The following is a 20,599-nucleotide window of genomic DNA, read 5'->3' on the forward strand; positions in this document are numbered from 1 at the left end:
GTCATCAGGGTAGCTAGAAGAAGTATACATAGAGATTATAGTGATAAACTGTATAGGACAGTGATGGGCAAACTACGGCCTGTGGGCCAGATGTGGCCCCCTGAAATGTTCTATCTGGCTGTGGGACAGTATTCCTAATCTGACAAATACAAAGAGTAGGATACAATACAATGAAACTTCTAAAAAGTTACCTTAGAAACAGACTGACAGATGAGTATTTCCTTTCCTTTGGCCCCCTCTTTAAAAAGTTTGCCCATCACTGCTTTAGACAATATAAAATATTTAGGAATATATTTTGACAAGACAAACATTGGAATTATATCAACACAACTACAAAACTTTCCACACAATTAAAACTAGATCTAAAAAATTGGAAAAACATTAATTGCTCATGGGTAGGATGAGCTAATATAATAAAAGTGACAATCCTGCCCAAATTAATTTACTTCAGTGCCATACCTATCAAACTACCAAGAAATTTTTTTATAGAATTTAAAAAATTATAACAAAATTCATTTGAAAGTACAAAAGATCAAGAATATCAAGGAAACTAGGGGAAAAAATGTGAAGGATGGAGGTCTAGCAGTACCAGATCTTAAACTGTACTATAAAGCCATGATTATGAAAACAACATGGTAGTGGCTAAGAGAAAGAAGGGTAGGTCAGTGGAATAGGCTTGGGATAAATGACCTCATCAAGACAGTGTTTGATAAACCCAAAGTTCCCAGCTTTTGGGACAAGAATCCACTATTTGATAAAAACTGCTGGGAAAAATTGGAAAACAGTGTGGGAGAGATTAGGTTTAGCTCCACATCTCATACCCTACACCAAGATAAATTCAGAATGGGCAAATGACTTAAATATAAAGAAAGAAACTATAAGTAAATTAGGTGAACATAGAATAGTATACCTGTCACATTTATGGGAAAGGAAAGAATTTAAAACCAAGCAAGAGACAGAGAATATTACAAAATGCAAAATGAATAATTTTGATTACATTAAATAAAAAGGGTTTGTACAAACAAAAACAACGGAAGCAAATTTAGAAGGGAAGCAACAAATTGGGGAAAAATCTTTATAACAAAAACCTCTGACAAAGGTCTAATTACTCAAATTTATAAGGAGCTAAATCTATACAAAAAAACCAAACCATTCCCCAATTGATAAGTGGGCGAGGAACATGAAAAGGCAGTTTTCACATAAAGAAATTAAAACTATCAATAAATGCATGAAAAAGTGTTCTAAATCTCTCATAATTAGAGAAATGCAAATTGAAACAACTCTGAGGTACCACCTCACACCTAGCAGATTGGTCAATATGACAGTAAAGGAAAATAATAAATGTTGGAGGGGATGTGGCAAAATCGGGACACTAATGCATTGCTGGTGGAATTGTGAATTGGTCCAACCATTATGGATGGCAATTTGGAACTATGCCCAAAGGGCACTAAAAGAATGCCTGCCCTTTGATCCAGCCATACCACTGCTAGTTTTGTACCCCAAAGAGATAATAAGAAAAAAGACTTGTACAAAAATATTTATAGCCATGCTTTTTGTGGTGGCAAAAATTCGGAAAATGTGGGGATGTCCTTCCATTGGGGAATGGCTGAACAAATTGTAGTATCTGTTGGTGATGGCATACTATTGTGCTCAAAGGAATAATGAACTGGAGGAATTCCATGTGAACTGGAATGACCTCCAGGAATTGATGCAGAGTGAAAGGAGCAGAACCAGGAGAATGTTGTACATAGAGACTGATACATTGTAGCACAATAGAATGTAACTGACTTCTGTACTAGTAGCAATGCAATGACCCAGGACAAGTCAGAGGAACTTATGAGAAAGAATGTATCCACATCCAGAGAAAGAACTGTGGGAGCAGAAACACAGAAAAAAAATGATTGATCACATGGTTCAAGAGTTATATGATTGGGGATTTTGACTCTAAATCATTACTTTATTGCAAATATTAATAAAATGGAAATAGGTGTTGAACAAACATACATTTATAATATGGTGGAATTTCTTGTCATCTCCATCAGGGAGAAGGGAAGAGAGGAGGGAAGGAATATGAATCATGTAACTATGGAAAATATTCTAAATTAATTAATTAATTAAAAAAAGAAACAAGTTTAATGAATATAAAACTGATTGAGGAAGATAGTTGTAAAGGCACTAAGAACATATGATTCAATAAGGAAGAGTTGATATAATTGGAAGACCTCAAGGTCAACATAGAATTTAGAAAAAAGAGAGTAGGGATGGAGGAGGGAGAATAGTAGGATTCATTAGTATTGGTCCAAGCAATAGGTCATTAGAAAGAGTGCCCTGATTTAGGAAACTAGTCATGGCTTATCAAATGAAAAGATGGGGCAGGGACCTACTTCAACCAAGTCAACAGATAGTAATTACTTATTCTGTTCCAGATACCCAAAGATAATGGGGATGCAAAGACAAAAATTTTAAATTCCCTGTCCTCAAAAAGCTGATATTTAAATGGGGAAGACAACATATATGTATATAGGCATCTACAGTACACATACAATGCAGATCCAAGGTCATCTCAAGAAATTAGGGAAAGGCACTACTAGCTGTGGGTTCCCAAGACAACCCTCATGCAGAAGGTGAGCCATCTTGAAGGAAATCCAGAAGGATTACAGAGGTGAGGAAGGGGAACATTCTAGGCACAAATTCTAGACATTCTAGGTACAAATGATAGAGGCTTAAGGTAGAGTCTTAGTTATGTGAATAGAGAAAGGGTCAAATGCAAGAACTGACACAGAGAGAGAAAAATCACAATTATTGTAACTGATTAGATATGTAGGATAAGATTGAAGAGCTGAGGATGACAGTGAAGTGGCAAACCTGGGTGATTAGAAGGGTAATGGTGCCCTTGGGCAGAAAGAATAAAGTCTGGAAGACAAGGTAGAAGGCAGGTAGAGAAGGAGGAAGGAAGATGAGTTCTGTTATGGACATGTTGAATTTGAGGTACTTGTCGAAAATCCATTTTAAAATGCTCCAACTGGAGCTCACTTGAGAGACTCTGAATAGAGGTAACAAATGAATCTATTGAATCTTATAGGGTCATCAAGAGAGAGAAAAGAAATAAAAGAGAGTACAGAGATGACCTTGGAGATATATCTACAGTTAGTTGGAATGATATGGATGAAAGGACAAGCATTTTATCTACTTATACCATAGTGAACCAGTTTCCATTTGCTAGCCAGTGATATTTCCCCTTATAAATGAATAAATAATTCTTAAAATCTTAGTTCATGAGACATTGTTTTCCCATTATATCCTGTCTCTTGAGATCTGTTCACTATTACCTAATCATGTTTCACCTGAGTCCCCATGATGTTTCCCAGCCATGTCGTCTCATATTACCTATACCTAGAAGATTATCCTCTCTTTTCCTCCTCCACTTTTACACTATCTTTAGTTCTCCAAGCTCTGATAGGTAAGTTTTAATTTTATCTTGTCAGAAATCAAGCCTCCATGCCACTGTCTAACAGAAGTACTACCCCCTTCCTAATGTTGTTTTTTCCCATTATAATGTAAGTTCCTGCTCTTATCTTATCCCTTTGCATTTTTACCCAAAGTGCTTAGCACAGATCCTAGAACAAAGGAAGTGCTTAATAAATGTTCTCTACCTACCTACATACCTACCTACCTACCTACCTACCTATGCCTACCTACCTTTGTGCCTATCTATCTATCTATCTATCTATCTATCTATCTATCTATCTATCTATCTCTTTAATAATTATAATGCGCTTAGTACAGTGCCTGGTACACAGGCATTCTATAGAAATTGAACATTATTATTATTTTCTCATCTATTTATGCATATCTATCCATGTATCTATTTATGCACCTATGTATGTAGAACTATATTATGTCTGTTTATCCTCTCTCTCTCCCCTTTCCTTTCTCTCTCTATTTCTCCTCTTTGTCTTTCTCGGTTCTGTTTTTCTGTCTGTCTGTCTCTCCCTGTCTCTCCTCTCTCTGTCTCTCTTCTCTCTACCTCTCTCTGTCTCTCTGTCTTTCTGTTTCTCTCTCTTTCTCTTTCTGTCTCTGTCTCTGTCTCTGTCTCTCTGTTTCTCTCTCTCTCTCTCTGTCTCTGTCTCTCTCTGTTTTTCTCTCTTTCTCCTCTTTGTCTTTCTCGGTCCCTGTCTTTCTGTCTGTCTGTCTCTCCCCATCTCTCCTCTTTCTGTCTCTCTTCTCTCTACCTCTGTTTCTCTCTGCCTCTTTGTCTCTTTTTCTTTCTCCAGACTTAAAGAACTGATTCTAGATGAGAGACATCTATACTTCAGTGCAATAAGCATAATGCTAAAATTCCAAATTACAAAACTATTTTTAAGCCAAATTGCAATGGATATAGTCATAGAAATGCCATTTCATAGAGAAACAAGTGTGAGAATTAAAACATACCCTGGCCCTGGTCAAAGTCATCTCCGGGAGCTGACCAGGTTAAAATAATCTCTTCTTCTTTTCTTATGGCTTCTAGGTTAATGATTCTACATGGTGGGAATACATCTGCATGAGGACCTGCTGGAACATCTAGGACTGAAAAGGAGCCTCCTGAGGTTGTCCTGTTGAAACCCCACTTTTGCATTTGAATATCACTGTCACCTGTAGACTTCTTTGGAGCATTCATCTGAATGTTACCTGGGGTGGCAAAACCAGATCAAACAACCCTTGATTAGTTTTCCATTAAAAGAGAATGTCATTATGGAATTAGAAGAGACTCAGTGACTTCTTTATAGCTTCCCATTGAGTTGTACCATTATCATCTCAATTATTTCTTATTAGTATTATTATTTTTTTTAAAACCCTTGTACTTCGGTGTATTGTCTCATAGGTGGAAGAGTGGTAAGGGTGGGCAATGGGAGGTCAAGTGACTTGCCCAGGGTCACAGAGCTGGGAAGTGGCTGAGGCCGGGTTTGAACCTAGGACCTCCTGTCTCTAGGCCTGACTCTCACTCCACTGAGCTACCCAGCTGCCCCCTATTAGTATTATTTTGAAAAAAATTTTGTTGGTTATATTAGTTTCTCCCCTCCAAATATGAAATTTCATAAGTACACAGAGCATCCAGCTTACCTTATTGCATGGAGCCCAAGTACATCTGTCTAAATGACCCTATAGAGGACCTTATAGATGTTTGCAACAAGACATTAATATTGTTTGTATGGAGTAAGAATTAGATCTTCCAAGTAGGACTCAATGAGCCTGGCTTCTTTTTATTTATTGATGCAAATCTACTTGAAATCTCTTAATTCGTTGCTATTAACAGCACATATCAGATCATGGGCTCATAAATCTGGAGCTAGAAGGAACCTTGGAAGCCATCTAGTGTAATTCCCTCATTTTTTATAGATGAGGAAACTAATATTCAAAAAGGCTGAGTGACTTTCCTAAAGACATAGGCAGTGAATGACAGAAGCAGGATTTGAATCCAGGACCTTTGAATTCAGACTCATTACTATTTCTATTGCACTATATATATATATATGTATATATATAGTACAGTGTACCACTTTTCTACTGTGTGCTCTCTCTATATATATCTATATCTATATCTATTCTATATGATACACTTCAGCGTGTGAGTATATATGTGGATCATGGATTTTACTAACTGACCTATCTAGTTGCCAAATGCAGAAACAAGGAAAAGATCCATGATTTTGTCAACATAGCATAGTGAAAGTCAAAGACTAAAAATCTTTTAAATATTTAAATAGACTTTTAAATTATGATGCAAGAGTCCAAACCAAAACTTTTTCTGTGTACCCAAACCAGGGATGTGATGGTAAATGTTTTACAAACCAGCTGCCCAGGGAAAAAAATACCCACAGCATACTTCTTAAATCTGCATTTTGTTCATCTCTTAGTTTAGATTACCAGCAAAAAAGTCCTGATTCTGGCATTTCCCATTTTCCAAGACGAAAATAAATTCTCAAACTGAAAACTTAACACTTGGCTTTTGAACTGTTTCTAGCTGGCTCCAGCACACTTCCTAATTATTTCTAATTAGGAATGACGATGATGATGATGATTCAAAGTATATTTCTTGTACTGTCATGAGGTTTTTCCTTGAAGGAAAGAACGTTGAATTGAACAAGAAACTAGTGAACCACACGAATTCTTTATTTAGGGGCTGACTTTATAGTTTGTGGCTTATTTCTTTGTTTAAAAAATATTCATTCAACAAAACTTGTAAGGGACTGCTGTGTGGGAAGAGTCCTGAATCCTGCAGTGGAAGAAATCCAAAATTTAGATAAACATAGTTATTTGCTCTTGGAGAGCTGATAGTCTAGAACAGAAATCCAGATAATTATTATACATAGTTTTAGGAGAGGAATTAGTTCTGGTATTTCATTGAAAAAGAGAACTCCCAGATGAGAAAAGTCCCTTTACCAATGTAGTTTATGACCTTCTCTTCAACTTCTTGTCTTAAAGAGCTGCCTAGAGCAACTGAGAGGTTTGATGAGTTGTTCAATGTCACAGGGTGAGAACCTGAACCCATTTCCAAAGCCACCATTTTATCCATGATGTCTCTCAATCCATTACAGGCTTCTTAATGGGTTTGCCTTTTTACGTGACCAAGCTTTGACTCTCTCTCTGGTCAAGAGCACCTTGCTTGGCCACTCATCTGGAATTTTCATTTTGGAGGAAATCAACACTGATGACAAAATTGAGATTTGGGATTTAAAAAAATTGGGAGATGCCAGAACTACTCCAGAAATCTTCCTTGAATTAAACACCCAAAGGTATTGGTTTACTTTGACACCTCAAACTTCTGATACACTCACAAAGATAATACACATGAAACACCCTTTAAATGCCATAGAATCTGCTATCGAAACCATCTTGTACTTGAAAAAGAATCCCTTTCTGTAACATTCCTGACAAGTGCCCACGTACTGTGAACATCAAGATCTCTAGGGAAGGAGAACCTGTTACCTTCCAAGTCATCCCAACCCTATAAACATAGCTCTGGATTTCTTACCGTTTACTATGTAACCTGGAACATACATGGCATAGCTCCCCGGAATAAAGTGGGGCAATCTTCTACTGTGGCTCTCTTGATAGACATGGACTTTCAAGCTATATCTGCCATTTACAGTAAAGGAAAAAAAATACCTCGAATAGATGCCATCATTTTTTATAATATCAGCACCTGCACAGAAAGAAATTAGTATTAGCACTACGATGTAACACCAGAAGTCTTTGCAAATGATTTGGGTTATCAGAGCTGTCACAAGGTACAGAGATGGGGCTGTTATATCAGTATAGAAACTACTGAATTTATATCGGATAGAGTTTTGCCCTGTCCTTGATGATGTAAGGACGAAGTTAAAAAAAAATCTGCCTGCTAAGCTCTAGGTAAAATAGGCCATTGATAATAATAGCAATAAAAATAATAAGTTATTTACAAAGCACTTAAAGGTTTAGAAAGCACTCTGGGCAATAAGCATTTATTAGAGGTTGAGTGACTTGCCCAGGGAAACACAGATGGTAAGAATCTAAGGATAGATTTGAACTCTGCAGTGTTGCCTAGGTGCCTCCAAGAAGAAGACATAGCTTTTGAACAATGTATTCTGGAAAAGATAGCAATGGGGGGAAAGAGAGAGAGGGAAGCAAAGACCAAAAAGGACAAGTAGAAACAACTGGAAAATTGTTCAAGGCTGTTGTGACTCCCACAAAAAAAAAACCCTTCTTGGGATATCACAATTTTTGAGGAGTTAATTTCTGTTTTGCTTTGCAAAACTGTTTCTTGGGGGGTAAGAATTACAGTAGAATGTAAATTCACTCAAGGAAGATGTGGTTTTTCATTTGTATCTATTGTTCCTGTGTGTAGCATAGAGCTTTGATGTTTGTAGGTATTTTTTAAATGTTTGTTGAACTGAATTGGAAAGCATGTTCAGTGTGAGTGACTTGTTCCCAAAAAGAAGCAACTGGAATGAGTAAGTAGTCTTCAAGCTGGTTTTGCACAAGGCAACTTAAATGATAGATGTGAATCTGTTTTTTGAGGATCGAGTTGACTTAGTTCAAGGAATCTCATGTCCCAATTAGCTGTAGGATCATGATGTCTTCAGCCGTAGCACCTCCTGAAGGCCAGCTGCTCTATCATTGAGGGGTAGTGATCTCCCCAGTGGGGAGAGTAAGTTGATGGAGAGGATGGAGGCAGAGTTGTGTAACCAAGTGAGCCCACTTCTGACCCTCACCTCTGCAGGAACCTTCTCTCCACTCAGATAATTCTGTGTAACCTGGCAGAGTTACAGTGATTGTTGCCAAAATGATCCAGATGGCTGATGGAGAAGCTGAAATCTGGATTATTAAGTAAGGAAGCCCAAACCAGGTCATCCTACCACCCCACTCCCCATGTACAAATAGGTACATATTTGTACATATAATCTGTACAAAAAAATAGGTAAATTGGAGGCCCAAACCATTCCCCTCACAATACACAGCCTGTTTCCCTTGTGTAAATTTGGTCTGTGGTTATTTAGTGAGTAAATGAGGCCTACATACCCTAGAAATATCAAATAAGATAATAATTTAAACAAGGAAATATTGAAAATGAGACTGGTGTTGATCCTCATCTCATCACACCTTGTTCATTCATGTTATAATGTAAATTCTTTGAGAGAAAGGATTATTTCCTATCCCTGAATTTTATCCCTAATGTCTAAGACAGGGCCTGGCATAATCAGCCCTTAATAAATGTTTGTTAATCCAATAAGTCAACAAACATTTATTAAGTGCCTACTTTGTGTCAGACATTGGAAATACAGAAAGAGACAAAAGACGATTCCTATCCTCAAGGAGTTTACAATCTAATTCAGTGATTCCCAAAGTGGGTGCCACCGCCCTCTGGTGGGTGCTGCAGCGATCCAGGAGAGCGGTGATGGCCACAGGTGCATTTATCTTTCCTATTAATTGCTATTAAAATTTAAAAAAAATTAATTTCCAGGGGGCTAAGTAATATTTTTTCTTGAAAGAGGGCAGTAGGCCAAAAAAGTTTGGGAACCACTGATCTAATTGATTCATTTGCTAAGAGAATCTTTTTGAAAACACACACAAAAAAATAATGTGACATTTCTTCGTTACCTGCCCCATCATCGAACAGTTCCAATCTTACAGGTTCTCCTGCGTCTGGCTCAACAACAGCAGTCACCTTGGCCTCGAGAATAGGATAGAACCCTTGTTTCACATCTGCATAAATGATGACTGGATGTGGGAAACGGGTTCCATCTTTATTCACATGGGCTGTCACAGTTATCGGTGGCACAGCATGATCGGAGGCCCGAGAGCTCACCGCCACTCGGAGGGCCCGAGGAGAGCTGTGAGTGTTATTCAGCAGCCAAGTCCAGTGGCCAGTCTGAAACACAGAAAGAGAAGAACCTTGAAAATCACAACAAAAACTTGTCCTTTACCTTTAAAATACAAACAGGGGTGCCAACCTAGTGGTTTCAGATTTAAAAAAGGGGGCCAGCAAAGATATTTCTTTTTTCTTTTTTAAACCCTTATCTCAGTCTTAGAATCAATACTGTGTATTGGTTCCAAGGCAGAAGAACAGTAAGGTCTGGGTAACGGGGGCTAAGAGATTTGCCCAGAGTTACACAGTTATGATTCTCAATCTGCTGCACCACCTAGTTGCCCCCTAGCAAAGATATTTCTGAAATAATCATTCCTGTTAAAGAATAACCAGATTAAACGTTTTCATGGTGATCATAGCAGAATTCCTCTCCTTATTTTTTTGAGGCTAGTCTATTTGCTTTGGCAGGGTTCCCCACTCATTTGTGTTTCTTGTAGATAATTATTTCCTTTATAATAGTTTCCAAGTCCAAAGTACTTCACAAACATGAAATGTCTGTTCAATAGCCAAGAAGAAAATGAACTCTTTTAAAAATTCCTTTTCCAAAAAGAAACTGAAAAAATTGAATGAAATGAAATGAACAAATGTTTATTGAATGAACAAATGGAAGGAAGGATGCAGACTTCAAGCAAAAGAAACCAACATTCTTCTATGCATTGGAATATCCAATAGAATCATCTGCAACCCAAATAACAACAGGAAATGGAAGTGGAAAGGAAATATCAATGTTGGGTCTATATGGGAGTAAGATGCTATCGTCTCCATTTTATAGTTGAGGAAAATGAGGCAGAGGATAAATTACTTGCCCAGAATCATACAGTTATTAAGTGTCCAAGGCTAGATTTGAACTCAGATCTTCCTACCTCTGGGTCCAGGGCTCTAGTCATTGTGCCACCTTGTTGCTTGCCAGATGGGAAAAAGGGCCCCTCAGACATTAAGGAACATGCCAAGTTTTCTCAGCTAATGAGTTAATTGCCTGGGATCAGAATCCTAGATTTCTGATTTCTAATCTACACTAGTTTGTGACTTAATATAGAAAACCCAGGGATCAACAATCCCCATGTCACCATTCTGAAATTCTTTTTCTTTATATTTATATACAATAAAACAATTTAACGGGAAATGCTAGCATTTGCTGGGATCCCAGAATTAGAGAATACCAGAGTTTGAAGGGAGCTCCAGAGTCATCTATTCCAACCAATATCTGACTATCTATTCCCAAACATAGTCACCCTTGAAGACTTCTCTCTAAGGCAGCCCACTCTAGACAGCTCTAGTTGTTAGGTGGCTCCCTTGTCTGGAGCCTAACTCTTCCCAGATCCCTGATCTCTATTCCCCAGAGCCATGCATTCCATGAAGCTTTTTCTCTGGCTTTTTGCACGTAATTTTTATTTTGGGACATCTTGAGGCAGTCCTTGAGATCTATATCTTGGATCCAAATCTTAGATTGAGAGCCAGAAAGGAACTTAGCTAACTGAAGATTATTACCAAATAAGAGTAAGTTAGAACCACCAGCAAAGTAAATCAATTGTGGGAAGGCATTTCTTAGTTTTTCATTCCATTTAAAATTTCTTGTTTGGAGTCGCCATAGGTTAACTTTTCTCCTGCTACAAAACCTCCCCCGTATCCATTCACTGAGACTTAATACAAAGATTGAGCTCACTGATTCACACACTGATTTGGGGATGCATGATAAAATCTCAAACTACATATCAAGTGATTCAGCTCTGAGTCAGGAACAAGAGAGAAATCACTGAACTTTTTTTATTGCCTTTCTAAACTAGCTTACGCAGTTGGTGTTCATATTTCCTCATTAGGTATTTTCCCATTTTCATACAAGAATTGTATCCTAGGACAGTGTGTCTAATATTATGACTTAGAGTAATAAAACCAGAAAATTATAGATGTAGGAAAGACCTTTGACATCATCTAACCCAATCTATCTGCCTATAAAGCCCATGGAGGTTTAAAGTGCCTTGCCTTGGGTCCTAAAGCTGATGGATGAGCCAGGATTTAAACAGAAGAAATCTGGATTTCAAGACTTCCATATCTAGATTTCACTTTCATACTTTGGCACTACCACATAGACATATTACAAAAGGGACATGTCTGAGAAAAATAGTGGGACTAGAAACATCTGAGTGGTAGTTGTCAGGCATTTTGAGGATGTCCTACAGACTTCACGGTCTATTTTGGGATTCTTAATCTTTTTTTTTTTGTGTGACAGTGTTTGACAGTGTTCAGTGACACCTTTGGACCTCTTCTCAGAATGTTTTTAAACACAGAACATTATATGTATGATTTTAGAGGAAATAGATCATATTTAAATTATTAATTATATATTTGTATGAATGTGGAAAGTAGAGTTCCAGGCCTGGAGTCAGGAAGACTCACTTTCCTAAGTTCAAAATTGGCTTCAGACACTTAGTATCTCTGTGATTCTGGGGAAGTCACTTGTTTGCCTCAGTTTCCTTATCTGTAAAATGAACTTTGGAAGGAAACCACTCAATAATGAGCAAACCACTCACTTTCTTTTCCAAGAAAACCCCAAATGGTATCATGTAGAGTTGGACTTGACTGAAACGACTGAACAACAGTTTTGTTTTGTTTTTAATTAAGAAATATTTCTCCTTCTTCCTACCTCCTCTCTCTTTATTGGAGAAAAAGGAAGAACAAAATCCTCGTAAGGAAGATGCCTAGTCAAGCAAAACAAAATCCCACATTGGTTATATCCAAATTCAGTGACCATCACCTCTCTGTTGAGAGATATTCTTAACAAGCTCAAATTAATCTTTCAATCAACATTATTAGTAATTAGATCATTCAATCCAACTCAATTTAGGAAGTATTTGTATATTTTATAATACATAAAATCTGATATGTTAGCTATACTCATGCATAGGACAAAGTGCCAGGCACTTGGCTACATTCTGGGGATGCAAAGACAACGATTAGTAACCATTTACCTGGGCTTTTTCTGGAATCCGAAGAAGAGAACTCCTCAACCCTGAATGGGTATTAAAATCACCTGTGAAGTACTTTTTCCCACCAGGGCTGAGGAGGACCATGTCGGGAGGTCCCCCAGTTTGCCACATGACCATAAAGACGGTATCATTTCCCAGGCTTCCGTCAACAGTTACTGTCCTGCTAAAAAGCTGATGGACACCAACAATCTCACCAGTGCTGTCAAGCTGTTGATGAAGAAAACACTGCATTCATTAAAAGGGCACATTCCTGGGCATATCCCCATCCTTCCCCCTTTGTGACAGAGGGGCCAGTGAAAGGGCAAGATGGGGACCAAACCAAGGGGCATAGAAAAAGTCCAACCTGGTTTATGTGAATAATTCACGAGATGGAGCCTGCTTGGAGGGTGACCTGGGAAGGTTTATTGGGTATTGATTGGTTATTCACATTCATAAAAAATCAGTGAGGGACTGGCCAATAACCTAGATTTGCTAAGCTCCTCCTGAGTGCCAGAACACAAAGAAAGTCCTTGCTCTCAAGGAACTCACAATCTAGGAAGAGACAACACGCAAACAACTCTATATGAATATGTGCTTGTCTGTGTCTATATGTAATTATGTCATGATAAATAATACATGCACTTACAATATACATGTATGACATGTAGGTGTATAATTATAGATACACATAAGCCACTCAACCTATGTATACATGCACACAATACAAATATGGCGCCCTATGGTGCATAGAACTCTGGGTCTGAAGGTGCCAAGTAGTGCCACCGTGCTCTGGGTCCAAAGACAGGTTAGCTCATCTTCCTGAGTACAAGTCTGGCCTCAGACACTTGTCAGTTGTATTACTCTGAGCAAGTCACTTAACCCTGTTTGCCTCATGATCTGGAGAAGGAAATGGCAAACCATTCACTATCTCTGCCAAGAAAACCCCAAATGAGGCCATGAAGAGTTGGTCATGACTGAAACAACTGAATAGCACCAACAACACATGTAAATATATGAAAAATAGAGATAATCTCAGAGAGAAGGCACTAAAATTAATGACGATGAAATGCTTCTTTAGTTCGGACTTGAAGGAAGCAAGAGAAAATAGGAGGTGAGGATGAGGAAAGAGAAGTGGTGAAGAAAGAAGAAAGAAGACTCCTGCTAACCACCTAGACAAAGAGCTAGCTGTCCATTGATTACTAAACATCTCAGAGAGGTTCCAATAGGTTCCATGACTTGCCCACAGTCATGTAAGCCAGTGTTAGAGGAGGGATCTGATCTCAAGTCCTCCTGCTCAAGGTCTAGCACTCTATCCACATCAATTAACCCATAAGCATTTATTACCTACTTTGTGATAAGCACTGTTATAGACTTTAGAGACACCTCTAAAGAAGAAAAGCTAAAGGTAAAATATTTTCATGTTTTTATGTAATGTATTTTATGAAATGAAATTTTATGTAATGAAAAATAGAATTCACTATTATAATTAATCAGTACTAGAGTATTAGGGTTATAGTTTAAGCATAATCTTGAGTGCATTCATCCATTCATGCAACAATAATTTATCAAACACCTACTGTATATAGTTCATAGATCTGGGTACTGGCAAAGATGGGAAGATCAATAAAATATAGACTTTTTCCTTGATGAATTTAACATCTAGAGGAAAAGCTTAGGACGTAGGTACCTATAGGATGGTACAGTTCCTCCAAATATTTTGTATTATTTACATTATTTTTCACATTTTGTGATAGAAACAATTGAAGGACAGAAGGTAATCACTGTGCAATTGTGTTAGGAAAAAAAAACAACTTAGGTTCAAAATAAATTTTGGGTCCCCTTGGAATAGAGACTTAGAAGCCATATTGCTTGCAGAGCTAGCCAAATATTCAACTTCAGAAGTATCAATGATATACAATTTCAATGTCTTTAACACTTATTTTGTTTTGTCAGTTATTTCTAAATTTTATTTAATTATTTTAAAAAATTACCCCTAATTTAAAATGTAAAATTGGACTACTTATACTAACTCCACCAAATAAATTCTACAGTAACTGCATTTAGGAATTCTGATAGGATCAGTATGTCCCAGTAGGGGTGGAGGATCCCCCAGAGAATCAAGCAGCAGCCCCTGATAACCCAGAAGGACTTGGGATAGGCAGCTGGTAAGGAACAAGACAGTGGTAGGAAAGGGGACCCTTTGGGGGAGGGGTGTCCCAGTAATGGATGCCCAGGGCGAGATGAGGGAGAGGGAACAGTCACACTTGATTTGGGAATAGGGATTATGGGTCAGAGGAATGCCTCAGGGAGGAAGCCTACTCCTCAACCCTCAATTATATTCCCAGACTACTTGGAGCTAGCTCCAGTCACCCCACCCTACTCATAACTCTAATCTACAGGATTCTTCCATTCCTTGGCTCAGACTATTCCCTGTACCTGGCATACTCTTTCCTTTAGGCATGTTGAACTTGATGAATTTTTTTTCAAAGCTTATCTGAAATGCTACCTTTTCCAGGAAGCTTTCCCTAGTTGCCATGATGGGCAAAGATATTTCCACTCATACTTCATTTGGCCTTTTGCTTTGTGGCTCATGAATACTTATACTTATTGTGTAATATTGCACACTGTAACTATTTCATAATTTTGTGCATTGTAGCTTTGTCAGTGTCTTATACCTTCTCAGGACTGTTAGATTCCTGAAGGTAGTGAATGTGTCTTCTCGAAACTTTGTACCTCTCTTAGCACCCAACACCAGCAAGAGGTCAGTGAATATGTATTTATTGCTGCTATTAATAGATAATCTGCTAACAGTGAGCACCCAAGGAAGGTTAGCATCTCTGGGTGAGCCAGTTTTGCTATTATAGATACAAGGATCCTCCAGATTACTATGGAACATGGCATCCTATCACTAGGAACTTCTTGTGATGAAGAAATACTGACCTGGACAGGTTGGTGAAAGACATCTCCAGTGCCTGATGAAATTCCACTAAAAGCATCTATCAGGCCATTGGAATTCGCTCTATCTGAGGCGAAGAACTTCAATCCTCCTGAAACAGGTGATTTCAGTATTAATTTGGGAACCTCATAAAGTGTTTCATCTTTTACCTTTAACCCTTACTGGAGAATGTGAAATTCCTTGATCCACTTTTAACCTGCTTGGCGACCACACACATATCTGAGGATGAAATTCAACAACCCCAGGCAATTTTTTTTCCCACTATAAACATGGAAGAATCACTCCGCTGGGATCCACAATGACCAAAGGAAGATAGAAGCTAAGGCATGAGTTCTTAGGTGTGACTGTGGCACAACCAATCAATCCGGACAAATCAACTCAGTTCCCCCACAAGTAACAGTCTCCCTTCTGATGATATATTATATATCTTATATATAATAACATTTATATGTGAAATCTGTTAGGAAAAGTTCAAGCACTCTATAGATGAGGAAGCTAGACCTAGTCTTTGACCTTAGAAACAGATTTTCCTTAAAACTACCCTGGAGATAAAATCACCTTATCTACTGGGGAAAAAAGATAAGAGGGTAGGTCAGAAGGCTTTGTAGGTCCAAGGTTTCCCACCCCATTTGTTTGTTTCAGTTTCCTCATTTATAAAATAGGGATTAATAATGTCACCTACTTCCTCTGGTGGTTGTGAGGATCAAATGTGATCATTTTAAAGGCTTAACTCAGTGCTGGGCACCTAGGAAGCACTTTATAAATGTTAGTTATCATTATTCTTTTCTTTAAACCTTATCCCTTATGAAAAGAAATTGTAGACTCCCAAGATCTCAGAGCTATTGGGATAGTCAGAGGTCATCTGGTAAAAATATAGAACTGGGAAGTCCAAAGATAAATGCAGAAATAGAGATAAAATGGTCCAATTCCCCCTTCAGTTTCATGTGTCCCTCCCCAGTTTCCCTCTCCATTCCCAACCCATTAATACAAAATCTGCTCTGAGTGGAAAGGATGGATCCTTAGCATCTGGGAGTCTTGGAGCAGAGAAGGAGAGAAGCCATGAGGAAAACTGTCAGGAATAAACTACCTGTTAACAATTAGATAGACAGCTAGGTAGTGCAATGGAAAGAGTGTTGGGCTTGGAGTCAGGAAGACTTATCTTCTTGGGTTCAAATCTGGCCTCAGGCACTTACTAGCTGTGTGACCCTGAGTAAGTCACCCAATCCTGTTTGCCTCAGTTTCTTCATGTATAAAATGAGTTGGAGAATGAAATGGGAGACCCCTCCAGTATTTTTCCAAGAAACCCCCAAATGGGATCATGAAGAGTTGGACACATTTGAAAAGTGACTTAAAATTTTAGTTCTTCTTGACATCACACTTAAATTAGCATCTTTGTAACTTCCAACCATGACTTGTCTGTGGGGGACAATAGAACAAGTATGTAATTTTCCATATGTGACAGTGGAAAATTGTACTCTCTATATCTTTCAGTTAACTGTGGAATAGTAATTCTGTGCACTGCTCTGGAATATAATTGGTAATATCACTAAGAATGTCTTCCATAAGTTTGTGGATAAATGTCCCCCAAATTTTTCATTAGTAGGAAAATAGGTACATTAGTTAATAGTTGACGTTCTCTTGGTCACCACTAAAAATGATGTGAGATTTCTCCCCTACATCTTAAGTATTTCACCCCCCCCCCTTTAGATATCAGTTACCTCCAACAAGGAGCTTCTCAATGTTTCTAATCTATCAGCTTTTCCCATTTTTGTTGAAAAATGCCATTTCTACCTCTTCTTTAAAAATGTCTGAGGCTGTGATTTTTAAAGTCCGAGTATGGTAAATCTACTGTGTTTGATGATGAAAACAGTTTGTTATAACATACTTGCAGATCTTTTTTTCATTTTTCTTCCATTTGTTGTTTTTATTCTTCATCCTTAAAAGCTCTTGCTATGAGTGTACTTTGGCTCTTTCACCAAGTTTTCCACTGCATTTTTGTGCTTTATTGAAGCTATACTGCTCACTATCTTTGATTATCCTTCCCCAAAAAATTCCACAAATAAGTTTGTTATATTTAGAATGAGGGTTGTCTTTGACTTGCCACTTGACAAATAAGTTGAATATTCACCTACTAAAGTGCTTTTAGCCTCTCCCTTTTAAGGCAACTGGCTAACCATAGTTAAACTTCTTTTTCAAATTAATATAATCAACTTGTTCTTTCTTGCATGCATTAACCTATTTTTTCCATTATCAATAACTCATTTGAATAGACCAGTATTGAATTGTTTCAACTGCATGATATATAATTCTCATTTTTATTCTTTTATCTAGCTTTGTACTAATTTTTTAAAACCCTTACCTTCAGTCTTAGAAGAAATACTGTATATTAGTTCCAAGGTAGAAGAGTGATAAGGATAGGCAATGGGGTGAAGTGACTTTCCCAGGGGTCAAATATTTAGGAAGTATCTGAGGCCAGATTTGAACCTGGAATCTCCTGTCTCTAGACCTGGCTCTCAATCCACTGAGCCACCTAGCTGCCCTCTTTTGTACTAATTTCTGTCTTTCACTGACAAGCTGGCAGTCTTTTGGATATAGGGCAATTTATGAAGGAATGACTCTTCTGTCAGTAACAAGTAAAATTCTATGTTATTCAGTGCTTGCCATGTCTAGTAATCCTCTTCTTGAACAAAGTATTCTTGATGTAGAAGCCTAATTCTTCTATGCGGTCTTTGAATAATCTTTGCCCTCTCTCATTCCATCTATGTTTATACCCACCTTTGCCTAGATGTCACCAAGTATTGAAGTGTATATTGATTTAACTTGAGGGAATCTATCGAATTCTTGATAGAATCACCCTCTTTCTTGCAGAGATTAGTGAATAGGCTGCAATTATTTTTGTAGTAGTCTTTTTGCGGTATGAATCATGAGCAGCACTACAATGTGAGATGATAAATTCTCCCATAAAATAATGTTCTTTTTGTCTTCAGGTGCACCATAATATGATATAAAATGAACACGAACTCTTCTTTGATTCTCCAAGGAGTACAATGTGCCATTCTTCCAATTAGCTACAACTTCCTTTTTTCTTCATGTTTTATTTATAGTGAGAATATAAGGATTAACTTTCTCTTCCCCTAAAAGTAGTTTCATTTCTCATCGTACATTGATCTCATATTTGGAGTACCAAGTCAAGCTAAAGCTTAAGGATAGTAAGAAAGCAAACAAACACAAAACGAAAAGTCTTGTTTCTAAGTGCATCTGACCTTTTCTCTGTCAAGAAAAATTGCTGGGGAGGCAATTAAGTATTCGATAGATTCCCTCAAGTTAAATTGCCTTTCTCAATGAAGAAACCGTGAAGCCACATAAAACCCAGTCATTTTGCATTTTACTTTGTTTTATATGTTGCCAGGGCTAAAAAAATGAATCACCAAGTGGCCAGCCTATTTGCACTTATCTTGTCTGGTTCTCAGAAAGTAGACTTGGTCTGTTGCTAGAACTCTACTCAAATCTTTTCTAGCATTGTCAAATCTTCAAAGGAGAGCTTGCATTCTTTTGTCATACATCCTGAGAATCCAGGGATAAATAAGGTAGCACTTTATATTGATGCCATGATAAGGCAGCAGAGTAGGACTTCATGAAGGGTTTCCACATTTTCTACATTAAAAGGGAAATATTCCCAATCAGCAGAGCACATACCTGTCAGTGTGGATAATTCTTCAAGATTTTCAGCTACAGATGGTCCCAAAGCAATGGTATGAACAGTTGAACCACTGTTAACCATAGTAGACAAACAATTACTGATATCACCATCTCCTCCACTGGTTGCTAATATTATCACAGAGCCATATGCATTTCCATGCAGACTTTCAATCACCTGGAAATAGATTATCCATTATTATGGGAATTCTAATTAAATTAATTGTCTATATGATATACACACATAAGCATACATTTTCATATATGTATATAGATATACTTTCACTGTAAATGTAAAAATAGCTTTTTGCACTATGAAAAATTATCAATAGCTGTCTATCCCATGGCCTAGGTTCTTGTTCTGACTTTCTTGGCATAGGCCAGATATAAGTCAAGAAACATTTATTAAATATTTTCTGTTATCTATGCCCTGTGTTAAGTACCAGGGAGGCAAGAAAAATAAAAAATAGCACCTGTTCTCAAGGAGCTCACAGTCTAAACCAATAGGTACCTGCAAGATATAGACAGGATAAATTGGAGATAAAATGACTGATCTCCATGCCCAACTCTGGGCAAGCTATGAGTATTTACCCTGACATCTTCAGAGTCCAGTGCTTGACCAGTGAGAGCTCAAAAAACTCTGAAGGTTTGGTGATATCAGTTACCCCAGTAAATCTGCTCCTGATCTATTTCTGGTTCCAGATCTCTTCCTTAAAACCAGTTTCCAAATTCCGATTTCACAAGCTGTTCCTGAACCCATCCTCTGGCTCATACTGCTGATTGATCTTACTTGGTGTGGGGTCCATAAAATTGGAGCAAAAATAATACTTTTATTTTTACTCACTTCTTACTGAAATTTGGTTTTTCTTTCAATTACAAATACAGACAAGGAAACACTTCTTCTGAGGATGGCTCCCAAGTTTTGATTAGATTACCCAAGAGATTCATGATACAAAAAGGGTCAAGAAACTCAGCTCTAGACTGGCCTAGAAATCTGACTCTGTGTTCTTCATGGTCACACGTTGACCTACTAACCTTGATTAGGAATAATCCTAGGTAATAATAATAATAGTAGTAGTAGTAGTAGTAGTAGTAGTAGTAGTAGTAGTAGTAGTAGTAGTAGTAGTAGTAGTAGTAGTAGAAATAGTAGTAGTAGTAGTAGTAGTAGTAGTAGTAGTAGTAGTAGAAATAGTAGTAGTAGTAGTAGTAGAAATAGTAGTAGTAGTAGTGGTAGTAGTAGTAGAAATAGTAGTAGTAGTAGTAGTAGTAGAAATAGTAGTAGTAGTAGTAGAAATAGTAGTAGTAGTAGTAGTAGTAGTAGTAGTAGTAGTAGTAGTAGTAGAAATAGTAATGATGAATTTCCAAAGGAAATGCACTTTATCAATATTGCCTCATAACCACTGGTAGGCACTTTAGGTGGTATAATTTTTTAAAAATAAATCATTACCTTCTGTCTTAGAATTATATTAGTTCCATAGCAGTAGAGCAGTTGGGGCAAGGCAATTGAGGTTAAGGGGCTTGCCCAAGGTCACACCATTAGGAAGTGTCTAAGGTCAGATTTGAACCCAAGTCCTCCCAACACCAGGTCTGGTGTTT

The 20,599-nt window shown here is 37.6% G+C and overlaps 1 protein-coding gene across 1 annotated transcript in view; it reads right to left on the bottom strand.

The window, feature by feature from the left end:
- Window positions 1–20,599, bottom strand: part of CLCA2 (chloride channel accessory 2) — a 54,830-nt gene that overhangs the window by 6,956 nt on the left and 27,275 nt on the right. The window contains exons 8-13 of the mRNA XM_044674093.1: window positions 19,004–19,181; window positions 15,292–15,398; window positions 12,355–12,579; window positions 9,121–9,391; window positions 7,016–7,186; window positions 4,435–4,671 (exon numbers count right to left, since the gene is read on the bottom strand). Coding sequence (XP_044530028.1) covers window positions 4,435–4,671; window positions 7,016–7,186; window positions 9,121–9,391; window positions 12,355–12,579; window positions 15,292–15,398; window positions 19,004–19,181 — 1,189 coding nt within the window. The remainder of the gene's footprint in view (window positions 1–4,434; window positions 4,672–7,015; window positions 7,187–9,120; window positions 9,392–12,354; window positions 12,580–15,291; window positions 15,399–19,003; window positions 19,182–20,599) is intronic.

The sequence above is a fragment of the Gracilinanus agilis genome, chromosome 4, assembly GCF_016433145.1.
Source record: "Gracilinanus agilis isolate LMUSP501 chromosome 4, AgileGrace, whole genome shotgun sequence".
Classification (NCBI taxonomy): Eukaryota; Metazoa; Chordata; class Mammalia; order Didelphimorphia; family Didelphidae; genus Gracilinanus; species Gracilinanus agilis.